Source organism: Coturnix japonica, chromosome 12, assembly GCF_054131305.1.
Source record: "Coturnix japonica strain WE chromosome 12, WE-NBRP24, whole genome shotgun sequence".
In the NCBI taxonomy this organism is placed as follows: domain Eukaryota; kingdom Metazoa; phylum Chordata; class Aves; order Galliformes; family Phasianidae; genus Coturnix; species Coturnix japonica.
The window spans coordinates 5,197,035-5,211,865 of record NC_140674.1 but is presented as its reverse complement, the minus strand read 5'-3'; the positions used below and the strand labels follow the sequence as shown (position 1 = coordinate 5,211,865).

The window sequence follows — 14,831 nt, the reverse complement described above, 5'->3', positions numbered from 1 at the left end:
CAGCCCCCCATGAACATGGAGCCGGGAGCGCTGTGCTGCCCACAGCCCGTCCTGGGCAAAAAACAAGCAACTGGATCCCAGTGCTGCTGCTCACACCACGGGTTGTTATCTCAAAGCCCTTGAAAAGAAGGAGCCTCATTAGTGAAGCAAATGTGCTGGCCAGCATCAGCCACCAGCTCAGCGGCCGCCTTGCAGGAGCCAAAGATGTGGCCGATACAGCGGTGCTGGCAGAGCCTCGCTGGGTTTCAGGACGGTGTGATGGAGAGGGATGGAAGCTGGCACCCACCGTCCTGACACATCCACTGCACCAACCTCCAGCTCAAGTGATGCACAATCCAGCGCCGGGTCAGGGCTGGATGCGGGTGCAGGCACCCTGTGCCCAACTGCACACACCTGTGGGGCAGTGGCAGGGAGGGGGTCCGGCTGCAGGACCCGCATGGCTGCTCCCGATACTCAGCACTGTTTTTGTTTCCTCACTCAACCTCCATCCATTATATATGGCCAGAATATATCAGTGGAGCTCGGTTACATGAGAGAAATTCAATCGAGGGGTTGGAAGAAAATCAAGCAGCAGGAGATCAAAGCCTCTAAATGGTAACCACCTGGTGAGGATCCATTACAGAGCCGGCCTCCGGCCCCCCAGCAGGACAGCACTGTGAGGGCACTGCTGCTACCAGCCCTGGTACAGCAAAAAGCCAAAACTCACCCATTTCATATCCTAAATGACTGTGTTCTTCTCAAGCTAAATCCGTACCCAACCCCCCCCGAACATCTCCTGCACCACAAGCTCTAGAGAACCCCTTCTCTCACCTCCCAGCCCCCACTGCTTAATGTTTCTTTTGCTGCTCAGTGACTCCAGGGTTTCACCTGTTCACTCTTGCAGCATTCTGAAGCCTGAGAAGGTCTGGTCCCAGCCTTTGGGTCTACCCCACCTTATGTTGGAAATGGGATTCCTGCAGGGCCTGACCCAACAGCCTTCAAAGTCCATGAGGATTGGGTCATAGAATCATAGAGTGGCTTTGGTTGGAAGGGATCGTGAAGACCATCCAGCTCTGCTCATTCTTGGTCCCGCTCCAGCTCTGTCACCCAATAAGAGGTGTGTGAATAAGTGAGTTGAGTTTCATTAAGCAGAAGCTGGAGCTCTCAGCCGATCCCTATAATGCAAATCCATTCCTAATCCTGCTGCTTCTGTGACACAGTCAGACAACAACGGAGGAAGCAGAAGGTTGACCCCAAAGCCCTTTCTACCCTGAAACACACAAACAAACCCCAAACTTTTCCAACCTTAACGATTCCATGATTCTAAGCATCCAAAAGGCCCCGTGTGCAGAGCAGAAGGCCTCAAAGACCACCCAGCAATCACACCCAAAGACACAGCCATAAAAATAAAAGCTTTTATTATTATTATTATTTTTTTATATATACCATTACAGGAACATCCGCTAACATTCTCACCAACATGGGCAGCTCCACACGGCCGGGGCTGAGCGCAGGTACCCGGCTCCAGTCTGCAGCACCCCACATCTCCAAGCCACTGCTGCTCCTGGGGCACATTGCCCAGCTCTCCTGGCATCAGGGTGTCACCTTCTTGTAGGTGATGTGGAGGTGCTGTGTCATGGGCTGCGTAGTGGTCGCCATGGAGACTGTTTGTTCTAGCTTCCCATCCGAATTGAGACGGAATTTTCTGGTAATCTGAGAAGGGCATAAAAATATATATATCATAAATCAAGCAAACTGCATTCTCCACTAAAAGTTTCCCGCTTGAGCGATGGCCGCTCTTGACAAGGTGTCTTGTGGGACAACAGAGCAGCAGGTCTGTTACACTGCCTGGCACCACTACAGCCACCCCCTCATACACACAGCCAACAACCAGCAACGCCTTCCCCATTCCTCCACCTTGTGCTGCACTAAACCTCCCCACAACCAATCTGTGGTTACACTGTGGAGCTATGAAGCGGAGGAGCTGTGCAAGCACAAGTTTGGACCCTGGTATGAGCATCTTCCCAACTGCTCAGGCTGTGTTCAGCTCTGGCTTTAGTGCATATTGTAAGACTGCACTTAGGTGTCCATGGGAGAAAAGTGGGGCCATTGTATGTAAATCTCAGGAACAGACAAATTAAAGGTTGCTGAACAGCCTGGTGTGACCCCTTTATCAGTAGCAAATGGTGCATATGCAAATTGTTCTGATCTCATGACTGAAAACCAAACAGCAAAGGAGGAAATCCATGATGACTGTCAGAAGGGACACAGGGTGCTCTGTGTCCTACAGCTGTGGAAGGCAGCCTTGGGAAAGGACGCATGATCAGGCAGGGCAGTGTGGCAGGGGTCTGTACCTGCAGACTGGGCTGATCTGCATCTGCCTCTGTAAAGAGAAGCCCTTCTCTGCAGGCTCAGTGCAGAGCCTGCAAGTTACAAGACTTTCCTATTTTCTTCCATAAGAACCTGCTGCTGCCACAGCTGGAGGCAGGGTTGTGGCTGGCTGCTCTGACTCAGCATGGCAGCTCTTATCTCTGTAATCCCTTTTCATCTTCTGATCTATGAAATGGCTTTTGAAAACTCCAAGAGAAGATAAGCGAAGATGCTGTGCAATATTTCCAAGAGAACCTGAGGGTGATCTGTAATTAAAGCGTGCTCATCAACCTGTCCTCTCAAACAGACACCCCCCGGGCTAACATTAAGGTTTGAATTGCTGACCCAGTGTGAACTCACCTGCTCTACATGGGGCTTCTTGGCAAAGGAGATCCTGGCTATGGAGTGAGAAGCTATAGACAGCTCTTGACCATTCACCTCCCCTTCCTCCACCTCCACAAGACCTAATGGGAAAGCATAGTCATAAATACCAGGCAACAAAGGTTAATTAACAAAATGTCACAGTTATTAGGCTATAGAGACGAAGAACGTTTTGCCTTGACCTGGCACATATCAACAACTGCAAATCCATGCAACCTCAGAAACATAATGCTACTTGGAAGCCCTAGGCAGACTTACTCTCACAGTGTGGGATCAGTATCACATTGCAACTGGCAATTTTCCACTCAGCACCTGCTCTGTGGTCTTAGACCCAAATTTAAGCATCAGCTGGGGTTGAAATTTCTTCACTTACAACAGTGTAGATGTGGTTCTGTCTCTCATTCGGTCCCTGTGAGTGCACAATGAGGCACTACTTCCAAACAGTAGGAGATTCTCCTAGTTCAGGAGCTCATGGGAAGGCTGAGAATGATGCAACTTATCTGTACACATTTTCTCCTTCTCTCTGCACAAAAAGACCTGGATGCCACAAAGGCAACAAGAATGCCACTGGCTCCTTATAACAGGCCATCATTAAGGCTGAGACTGCAGCTCCTGGCATGAATCAAAGGGTTCCTTTGTTTTCAAAATCTATGTCTGCAAATATCAGCAGACCATTTTAGGAATGGTTACCCCTCATCTTCTGCATGTGTGATGTTTGGATTCGTGGCCCCTTCCTGACTGAGACAGCCACAAAGCCTCGCTGGCTGGGCTAAGTCAGTCCCAGCAATGTGGTGCTCATTAATAGCAGGATGGAGATGCTGAGCCCACAGTGAAAATAAATGAAAAGAAACTGCTAAAGAGGAAGAGCAATGAAAGGCACAGCAGGACAAGCACCTCCTCTCCTCCCCTGAGAGGCAGTACCTGTGTTCTGGGCGCTGATGAAGGCCACCTTATTAGTGTCAGGTTTGAGGCGGATGAATCCACATTCTCGGTGCATTGGTTTCCTGGTGTCCGGATGGAAGGCATTGAATCTGAGGGGAGATCACAATACCAAAGCTGCTGTACTGCTGCACTGAAAATACACTCTTTGGTCTGGTTTCATCTCAGAGGAAACCACATTGCATTTAACCACACAAGCCTGCCTGCAGTGTTATTTGTGGAGTAAGAGACTGAGCATGCTTCATGGTAGGAAAATGTGTGTGTAAGAGGACAGCCCCTTCACACACACAGCTAGGTACCGAAGAAGTGGAAGCTTTTATTTAAGTTCAGGCTTCAGACTTTCTATAAGAACTAGCTCAGAAACTCCCTTGAGCTGCAGTAAGACACAGCGCTGATGCTGAAGCTGTAATCTATCCCCAAACCTTCCTTCTCTCTAATCAACATCTAGCCTTGCAATATCACCTTTATTAAGCTTTTAAATCCGGCAGTCTTTCTCTTCCCTGTACATGACTTGCTGCAGGCAGTAACACTGCACACTTATTTCTTCCCCACCTCAAAAAGAGAAGCAAAATAAATCAGCTCAGATGCCTATTTATTCTTCAGGATGCCTTACAGCTGCATGCTTGGTCATCAATACCACAGGTGTTATTTATCTATTATTACACATGATCATAAATTACATTAGCACTCCTGAACCTACACGGGGGACTGAATTAAACAGCAGCTTAAACTCACTGATAGCCACATAATGCAGTGGGCTACTCCACTGGTGTATTGTGGCTGAGATGTTCTAGATTCATCTCTCTCTCTTCACATCATTCGTCTTTGCATTTCCATCTCCTCACCCTCCTGTGAGAAGGAGGCAGTCAGGCTCAGAGCTGCTGCAGGAAGCTGCTTCCATGCTGAGGGCTGTGCTGGCAGCCCAGCTGTGCTCTACAACCAGTGCAGCCTATGGAGCCGTACATCATGCTGGGATTGCTGAGACTCCAAGTGGGAAGGAACTGAATGAAAGCTGCTTTCATTGCCTGAACAATTACTTGCCACCATACAGTTAGGCTGCCTGCCCAGCACCCAGCTTGTTGAACATTTTAATTCAGTTTTCCTCCAGTTTTTTAAGGTGAATATTGAGGACCAGTTTTAAACAGACAAACCCAGGAGCCACAGCACAGCTCCTTCATTCATATCCGTTAGTGGCAGCTTGAAAAGCAGAGTGATAGCAGTTCTAGGGTAACACTATTACCTGGAGGATTCATTTCTAATTAAACAGCTACTGCTGGCAACAGGAACAGTGTCTTCTCTGGCCAGAGGGACAACACATCTCCAGTCTAATACACGCACTTGGAGCACACCACATTTATGTGGAAGGATAGCAGACTTTTCAAAGGCAGGTGCTGAACCTGCGCAAAAAACAGTGCTGTCCGTGCTCAGGATGGAGCTGTTCAGGGTGCACATAACCCTTAGGACTGGCAGGCCACATGAACTGCACACTGTGCCACTGTCACAGTGACCCTGTATGGGTACATGTCAACAACAGGGGTGTGAACTCGCTTCTGAAAAGCCCTGCGGTGCTTTTAGGCTGGTGAACCTTCACAGGCTGCAAGCACACAGCTCTGGGCACGTCACAACAGCACACCCATTTATCAGCAGTTTTAAAGGGAAACAAACAAATCAGGCCACTCAGCCACATGTCATTACACCGTCTCGTTTGGTAAATGAAGACTTGTTTACTTGGAACTGGAATAGAAATATGAACAAATCTCCCTGCAGCCACACCTGCTGTGATCCAAATGTTGCTGCCAATGCAGCCAAACCTCCAGACTTACGAGAAGTTGAGCATAGGCTGCCCCACGTGAGAGATGTGCACTTCTTCCAGGTACTGGAATGGCTTCATGGTGGGGAAGGTGCCATCGCCTGGTGGGTCTGAGAGCCATGTGCCCAGCATCCAGGAGAGGGGCTCCATCACGGGGTTCAGCTGTGGGGTCTCTGTGGAAAGAGGGAAGAATGAAGACGGAAGATTGGTGGATCTGCTCTGCAGCTCGGGCAGAGGGTGAACATGAAACACCTTGGAGATGCATCAGGAACACTTTACTCCAGCTCCATGGGGCAGAGGGAGACAGGGCATAAAGCACAGTCACGGCAAGCAGGTCTGCTTTCAGGGCTGCCCTTGGTCTTACCTATAGTGAAGGGAAAGCCCCCTCCCAGCTGCAGGCGGGGACGGAGCAGTCTGCATTCCTGGGATAAAGAAGGGTGCATGATAACTGATATCAGTGACACATCTCCAGAGCTCTGCCCTGATTTTTCTCAAGCCCTGAGCCAGCACTGCTCCTGTTTGGTTTGGAGACCAGGGAAATGAGTCCTCACTACAAAGGAAAATCAGGCTTTGTGCATATTCAGGATCAAAGTTTACATGTTTTCTTTTTAAGAGATTAATGAGTTGTGCAAAAGGAGGCAAGGAAAGCTCAGAAATCACCCTGTTCATGTGCTGGATGAAAGCTAAGTGTAAAGAACTAAAAGACCAGGGAGCACACAAGCTAAAGCATAAAGCAGAAGACAAATCTACTCCCTCCGGTCCTTGCATTTATTGAGAAGCAGCCACAATCTGCTTCACAAATTTGAGAGGCTCCTGTTTTAATGAGTCATTTTAGAAGAGCTTTGATAAGCAGCAGGGTGTTGGTTTTTTTTAATGTCAGAGGGTGTAAACTGGGATAATAAAAAAGGGAGCAAACGAGACAGGCATTTGAAAGTCACGCTAACGACAACACAGATAGTTCCTAAGATGTAAGCAGGGAAAATGATCCGGCACCCACATGATCTCAGGAAAGACCTCTACAAATAGAGATGAGGGGGCCCACTGAAAAATCTGGGTTAATTATGTGATGCAGATGAGTAAGACTGAAGCACTTGGAGCGGGGCCTCCTCCCACTCGTGTGCTGACTGGCAGGTACTGGCAGGCTGAGGCTTCCACACCGAGTGATATCATCCAGAAATAAGCTACCTGTCTGGCTGCTCTAAAAGGAGAAATGTTGCCCCAGAAAGGCAATGCCGTGAGTATAACGCTGTTTGCTCAGTCCAAGCCTGAAGTTCTCTGAAAAGAAACCAGCACAGGAAAGCATGACATCTCACTATGAAACAGTGTTAAAAACCTACAGCATCAGAGCAGCCCTCTGCAGAGTACCACAGGGGTCTGGGCAGGCACCACTGCTGACCAAGGGGGTCACTGCAGCTTGCAAATGTCCCACAGCACCTCAGGGCATTTCCCTTCTATCTGTACCATCAGCAGCCCAACTGACAGCACATTATCTTCCCATGCAGTGCAGTGATTACTGATCACCAAAGGCCAAAATTACTGCTGCAAGAAAGTGCACTCCTAAACTGTTCCTTTGCAACCCCTTTCCCCTTTCAGGGTCAGCGCAGGCCATTTGAGAGCACAGAGAGCATCACTGCTGTGTCCAACCCAGCATTTGCCATCCACTTGTTACCTGCAGGCAGACATTACTTTCCTTCTGAGCTTGCTGCAGGCCTAGACACCCCAGGCAGTAGAAAGAGAAGCTTGGAGAAGGCTGGCAGCTCGCAGCTGGGCTGCTGCTGCCCTCTCCTGGGCCAGGAGCTGGCAGCAGAGCTGAGCACCAGGACACCTCCCATCACCAGAGTGCTTGGTAATAGGGCCCTTCAGTTTCTCTTGCTTACCTTGCAGCAGCTCAGGAGAAGCATCCAAGTGACAGATGGAAGAAACAGCTTTAGCAAAAACTCAGTTATAAAAAGACACTGCACACTGCTGCTTCTTACCCTTGGCATCGGTCTCTGGCTGGTGGACTTGGTCCTTTTATCATCTCTGGCAGCCCCTGTGCCAGGGCCTGAGCTGAAAAGGGGGGAAAGCAATAGCAGGGAGGCAGCAAGAGAAAGTGAACTCATACTAGAGGCAGAGGCACTCTGCTCTATCAGGTTATACATTTTCACGAAGCAGTTTTCAACATCCATAAGATCTCTGCTCCCCTGTGGAACCCAAGTGAAGGCTGTCACCATGCCCAAAAGCTGAGATCACAAAAACAAAGTCCTACAAGCAACGTGATCACCTAAACATCATTTCTCCAGGAGGCTGCTCAGGCCGAACTTCCCCTCTGACTGCTGTGCCCAGGCCTCAGGGACACAGCACTGCCTCAGCTTCTGTCCTTGCCCCATCCCTCTGAACTCATGGATCCTTCCCCCCTTTGCAGGGATGTTGAAGTCAAATCCCTCTCTGCATGGTAACAAAGTCAGCCTGCTGCCCACACTCTGCAGCAAGGGACGATGCAGACTCTTGCCATGAGATAACCGGACTGAGCAATGCCCTGGGCCATGGCTACGTGGGCTTCAGTCACTGTGATCCCTGGCACACAAAGCTACACTGACACAAAGCTCTGTATGGTTTTACCAGCAGTGTGAGCAGCCAGTGTGCTGCCAGTGACACAGCTACCCTACGTCACCATGTTGGTGCAGGAAACTTAAGGAAAAAGAAAAGAAAATCTCATGTGGCAGCTCCTATCCTCAATGTGCAGGGTGTGCAGCCAGCAGCCTCCTGCAGCCCTTCCTTCAGCTGAGTCACTCACTGGATTTGAATCAGCAGCATCAACACGCTGCTAATTAAGAGCAGCCTCGTTCTCTGTGCTTTTTGCATGTTTAATTACAGAAGGAGGCTTTATCCCCCGCTGTCCCTCCCCAGCATTGAACCCCTTACACTTTGCTGATGCTCTCTCCCAGCAAGAGCAAAGCCCTCCTGGTACTGATGTACTCCATCTCTGCTTGGGGGGGTTGGTGATTACAGTCACAAACTCTCATCTTATGCCCTCTATTAGTAATTAATTTCATAACCAAGCCCCCATGTGTTACTGCCTGCTTCTAACCTCTATGGTGAAACACCCCAGTGTCCGCAGCCACCACCAGACTTCTCCTGCAGCACAACACATAAACACTTTTTCTAATGACACATGATTATGAGAAACCCAAACAGCCCAAGGAAAGCTTACCTCAACGTGTCTTACTTGCTTTCAAGTTTTTCCTTAGTTAGCATTTCCCTTGCTTCCTAGTCACAAGCTATTGTATTTGTGCTTTTTTTGGTGTGAGTCATTGCCTACTGACTTCAGAAACAAATGCTTAACACACACATGATGTACAGCTAATGAAAAAATAGAGCAGAAAACAGATCACTCCGCTGGAAAAGGACACAGAAAGAGCAGCAAAGCAACAAGTCTTTTATTCCCCTTCCAAGCTCCTTTCTCTCCACTGGGACTGCAAAAGGACCCTCTCCTGATCAACTTGGTCCTGAAAACAGAATTCCTACAATGAAACGTCTACCTCAGTCAGCTGCTGGCTGGAAAGCCTCACCCAGCCTCTCTGGTGTTGCCTTCTGCCACAGATTCAGCCCTACTCTTAACCTATGTGCACACATTTCTTGCTCCTTATCTCCCTCTTTGCTTACTTTATCTCTCTCCCTTTGTGTAACCACCACTTTATAGACCAGCCTTCTGTCCTGGCCATTCCCATCCATTTCTCCTGGCGACCAAGGCAGAAAAGTTGCAACCAGCACTTCCCATTCCAGACCTGTCTTATTTTTCTTATTCTCACACAGCCCAAATCTCTTCCTAGTGATGCTGAGGAATTAGCTTTGCTGCAATGAACAAAACCCACTGCCATCTTGGTGGGAAATGCTATAGAAGCATCAGGACTCCAGCTGTGCATGAGATCAGATGTTTAATGGTTAAGTACATCCCCAAAGCTCCACAACTGCACTTCATTCACACAGAGGAAGTATCAGAAACAACTGCACTGCTGTGAAGTTTTGCACACATACTGAAAAACAAAACTAAACTGGGAGAAAATATTTCCTGCAGGTTTTTAGCAGAATTCTTATTGTTTTCTACATGCACCCTTTTTGCAAACTCCCTGCCTTTAATATGACCTTCATGGAAGGAGACACGGAGTTTGGAACGGGCTCCACAGCAGCTCAGAACTCTGGGTTTTCAAAGCTCTGCCTCTCTGTTAAATACACACACTTGAATCACATTGAATCCTACCTGCATCTGCTTCATTGCTGGCCATGGCGGGCTGTTATCTTCCTATCTCTTGGTCTAGCTCTCTAATCACCTTTGCTCACCAGATCGTGTTTTGCACTTGGTTGATAAGATGGCTATAAAGGAAGTGACCTCACCATGAGGAAAGAAGGTTACCCTGGTGCCTGCTGGGAGATGTAGTTTCAAAAAGGGATCAAACTCCACAGTGTCAAGGAGACATGATCTTGTGAAAGCAATATCTCCTTCCTGGTTCCAAGAACGGATGCAGCTGGCAGAGCTGAGAAGAGCTGGGTAGATGGCATGAGTGCCTAACAGGAGCACTGCATACAGCAGCCTTCCTTGACCCTGCACTCCACGTTCTTACCAGGACACCATGTGTGTAGTTCTTTGCTTGCTCTGGCTCTCCCTATTTCTCTTGACACATCCTCTTGTTCTTTGGAGCACCTGACCTTGCTCTGCCTGATGCACTGTGCCTAGCCACCCTTTGTTGAAGTATTTCTCAGCCATTGGTCCACAGCCATCAGAGGTGGCCCATGAAGCAGAAGAAAACATTTTCCTATCAAAAACGCAAGCAAATTCAGAGTTTAGTACAGGAGGCATCGCTAGAGAAGCTGTGCGGGAAACAGCCCTGGGCTTTACCCAGAACCAGCCAGTGGGTCCCCTGCTATGAAAGGCTGGGGAACTCCACACTCATGTACCATGATGGCTTGGGCATGCTGCGAGAAAACTCACCCACACGGAGGCTGCATGGCTGGCAGGGACTGTGTGCAGCACTTGGCAGAACTCTGCTCTCCCAGCTGGTGTTGTGCTGCCTGTGCACAGCCATCATCTGTCTCCTTGTGCAGCAGGAGAACCATCAGCACAAAGAGCTGCCCAACAGGTGGGTGCCTTTGGGTAACGCTGCCCTGCCATACCATGCATGTGGTGCCCTGTTCTCCAGCTTTCCACACCACGAGTGGCCATCTGGCCTCATACACACGTAGCTTGAAGCTGTAAGCCATCTGAGAGTCTCGGGGAACATCAGAAAGCCTTAAAAACTTCAATGGATCCACAAACCAGATTCCATGATAATCACTTGTGCTCGGAGCACAGCTCTGCCTGGTGACTTGGGCCAGCAGCTGGATACCAGGCAGCAGCAGCAGGGCTGTAGGGATGGAAGCAGCAGCAACCTGCAGAGTCAGCCCCATTGCATATGCTCTTTACACTCCCCATCCTTAAGCCTTCAGGGTAAAAAAGATGCAGGCTCAGGTCTCTGGCTGTTAACAGCACCTCACTGACGCATCCTATGATTTAAGTCAGTTGAAATGTAGCTACTAATAAAGACTATAATTATTATTAAGCTAATACTCATTGCCTCTGTTTTTATGAATATCAAAAAGCCCTCTTCAATGCAGCCGTTGCATCACAGTACAATTTAGTGTCTGCACATAAAGTGGACTCTGCCCGGCAGCACTCAGCTGCGCTTAATCAGGTATTTGGACTGCCATAAACTAGGACTACGAGCACAAGAAAAACAAGGCAAAGCAGAAGAGCACCAAGATCAAACTACAACAAAAACCTGTCAGCCACCAGCAAACACTCTGAAGAGTCACCAGCAGGATGGTTCTACAAGGAACCATTGGCCATATCAGCCTCCAGTGTTGTTGATGAGAGACAGCAGGATAGATAACACGATGATCAATTCATTAAGAAATGGACATTTCATCTTAAAAAACTGAGTATGTAAGTCTCACCTTCTACACAAAACATCTACCAGGAGAGAGATGGCAAAATCCTACTGCTCCCTAGGAGAAAACATTGCTCAGGATGCTCCTTCTGCAATTAGCATCTCATTGCAGTCGTTTCATAAAGGCCAGACACCTTTATATCTCTATATTTATGAACAATACTCACAGAATCCTGAAACCATATCCAGTTATTTTCCGTAGCCTGACAACAAAACTGTATAAATACATAGACTAGAAGGCAGAACTACAGAGGCTACTTTGACTACCTGACTTTGTGCTGTAAGGGCCTGCAGAACGCATCTCCCTATGCTGGTGCCATGTTTCTAACCAAGCCTAACACCATGCAGCTTCTAAAGATGAGAAGAAACCTCGCAAGGGATGCAGAGGGAAGAACCACTGTGATGAGCATCTCCAACACACCCAACAAACAGTGGCTGCTCCTTCAGTAAGACCCTGAGCCACACATCTCTCACAGTGTAACTCTGCGTTTTCTCTGCAGCCATTCAAACATCAAATACCATTAAATCCTTCATGGCTATTCTCTGGAGTTATACCTTGCAAGTAGAGTTACTGTGCAAAAGATTTACATTAAATCACTTTTCTTGCAGTAGAAAGGGGTAAGGCCTGACCCAACTCCTATTTAAGCTACTGTGTCCCTCACTGCACTTCCATGTGTCTTCAGGTATCTCAAACTGACCCTTAACAGCTAGAGAACTAATTCCTCTCTATTCACACTCTTATTACCTGCTTCCTGACTTCTGCAGAAGGAAAGGAGCAAACTGAACCCAGCACTTCAGTCAAAAAGAACGTCCTCAAGATGGTGACAACACCACCGTATTTGATGCCTGAGACTTCATACATCCCTGGTGCTGAGTGGAGCACATGAAATCCAACATCAGAAGTACTTCCGTACCATTAGAGACCAGGACAGCTTTCCCAGATACCTGCTGTCCACAGCATCTCATTGGCACATAGAAAAACGTCAGACACCCTCTGAAGATACATTGTAACGCGACAAATGAACAACCCAAAATAACCCACATAGAACAACTTAAAAAGCACACCCTCAAAGGAGTTCACTTCCACACCAACATCTTAGATGCCTCTTGCCCCATTGCCTCAGAAAACCGCACCAAAACAACATGCATTATCTGTAACTTTGAGGCTGCAGAGTTCAGAGAGCGCAGCAGTAACTTTGAATGAACAACCAGCGCTGATGGGAAGAAAACAACCAGCTTTGGGGGTATGAGAAGTACCTCAGGTGACTGAAAACCCAACTAAGTCTCCTACCTGCATCTCTTGGCCCATTCCAAGCTACTGCTTCTCCTTCCAAAGATTCACCTTTCTCCTGTCTTTAACCCGCTCCCCATCTGTATTATCCCTAACTTAAACAGCTTCTTTTTGTTCAGAAATGGAGAATCCTGCCTGAATGCAAAGACAGTGGAAATACTGACCACAGTCCTGGGACAGCAGGCTGTTCAAGTAAGGGATACTGATCCTCTTCAGCTCATCCAGCTTCTCCTTCAGCTTCCTGACTTGGCTGTCTGAGCGGCTGATCCTCTGCCTCAACAGTTTCAACTCCCCGTTCTTCTTCTCTACCTGTTCACGCAAGCAGCACACCTGGCTTTTGCTTTGCCTGGAGGAGAAACAGTACGAGTGGAGGGAGTCGATGAGCTTGCAGGCTCCCGAGGCTGACATGATCACCTCGTTGATCGACATGGGGTTGGCATCCGTGTCACCCTTCCGTCCCATCACGGCCTCGGCGGCAGGCTGAGGGGTCAGGTCTGCTGGGGATGCTGATAAACCCTGGGAAGGTTTCTGAGGGGTTGCGGTGAGGGAGGAAGTAGGGGAGTCTTCAGCTACAGTCTTATCGTGTCCCATGAGATTGCTACTGCAGCTTGGTTCCACATCTCTCTTTGGCCTTTTCCTTTCTAGCTGCTCTTTTGGGAAAGACGGCCTCTCTCTGGTATGCTTAGAGGAAAAGCTGTAGGAGTGAAGGGAGCCGATGAACTTGCAAGCACCAGAGGCGGGAGGCGTGAAATCGTCCACCGAAATGCCGCTCCTGTCGGCCACCCAGCTCCCCGTCCAGGCGCCTTTAGGACAGTCCTCCACAGAAGATCTGTCAGCCTTCTTCTGAGGTGCGGGCTTTGCAACCAAGCTTTCGCCTAACGTCCTTCTCCGGGGCCCTTCCAGCTGGCCGTGGAGATGCTCTTCCTCCTCAGACATCGACCCGATCTCCGCTTGCAGAGTCACCTCCTCCATCTCGTCCGTCCCTTGCATCACCATAAGGTCCCGCTCAGGAGATGAGGTCCTCTGCACTGCTACCTCACAGCCTCCTTCCCTCGGGCCCTCCCCATCGCGCAGCGGGACCCTGCTGGCTATTTTCCTTCTGCTCCTGACATAATCCAGGTTGTCGCGCTTCTTCTCGTTGAGCCGGAAGATGGTCGGTACGGCGGTGGGCTTCAGCAGCCGGTGCTGGTCCTCCAGCCGCCGCGAGAAGCTGTCCTTGGTGAAGTGCTCGCTGCAGAGGAACGAGTACTTGGTGGGGGTCCAGTTGTCCCTCTGCACAGCCTTCAGCCACTGGATCAGGCGCTTCGAGTCCTTCAGAGGGAACCTACGGGCGGAGGAGACAAGCGTGAGCGGTGCGAGCCGGGCCCCGAGCCGCCCGCGGTGCTGAGGGGAGGCCGCGCCGCGAGCCCCCGGCCCGGCACCTGCGGGGCCGCACTCACCTGTGGAAGGAGACGGCTCCGCGCAGCGCCTTGCCCTGCCGGTTGGAGCAGTTGGCGGCGGCGCAGCAGATCACCATCTCCGGCCGCGGCCGGGCCCGCCCCAGCCCCCCCCCCGCCGGCCCGGCCCGGCCGCCAGCCGTACGGCAAGATGGCGGAGCCGGGTCACCCCGCCGCCCCTCCGCCCTGGGGAAGGGGTTTCTGTACGGCGCCGCCGTCGACCGTCATGGCGGCCGCCGTGTGGCCGCCGCCATTTTGGCCGAGGGGCCCGCCGCGCGGCGCGGCCGCCTCCGAAGGGCGGCTCCCCGCCCCGCCCCGCTCTCTTGCCTCTTCCTCGCCGCCGTCCGGCCGCCTCCCGACGAGCGGCCCGGGCCGACACCGGCTGCTGCGAGGCGACGCGGAGCCGCCTTCCCGGGGGCGGAGGGGCGGGGCCCCGCGGGCTCCGTACGGCACGATGGCCGCGCCCGGCCGCCGCGGCTCCTCGGGGCGCCCTCCCGGCGGGCGGTTCCCATGGGCGGTGCCGCCGTCCTCTCGCACGCCGCCGCCGCTCGTTGTCCCGCGGCCCCGCCTTCCCGCCGCCGACACGGCGCCTCGCCGCGCTCCGTGCCGTACGGCAACATGGCGGCCCCCAGCGCGCGGCGCGGCGCAGCCTAACTAGAAGA

General features: G+C 50.7%; 1 protein-coding gene across 3 annotated transcripts; it reads right to left on the bottom strand.

Moving 5' to 3' along the window:
- Positions 1 to 1,380: 1,380 nt before the first annotated feature.
- On the bottom strand, positions 1,381 to 14,825 carry THAP4 (THAP domain containing 4). 3 transcript variants are annotated; one of them, XR_014933155.1, is made up of 7 exons: positions 14,497 to 14,825; positions 12,898 to 14,057; positions 7,456 to 7,528; positions 5,493 to 5,652; positions 3,652 to 3,761; positions 2,710 to 2,813; positions 1,381 to 1,692 (listed from the first exon to the last, which is right to left on the bottom strand). XR_014933155.1 is itself a non-coding variant. In XM_015871180.3 (6 exons), exons 1-6 carry the CDS (start codon positions 14,787 to 14,789, stop codon positions 1,573 to 1,575), a joined length of 1,947 nt encoding a protein of 648 aa, XP_015726666.2. In that variant the 5' UTR covers positions 14,790 to 14,815; the 3' UTR covers positions 1,381 to 1,572. The 3 variants fall into 3 exon arrangements, 2 of the variants coding, with proteins under 2 accessions (XP_015726666.2, XP_085368845.1); XM_015871180.3 differs by lacking the exon at positions 7,456 to 7,528 and having other exon boundaries at positions 14,497 to 14,815; XM_085512719.1 differs by lacking the exon at positions 7,456 to 7,528 and having other exon boundaries at positions 14,173 to 14,643.
- Positions 14,826 to 14,831: the final 6 nt, after the last annotated feature.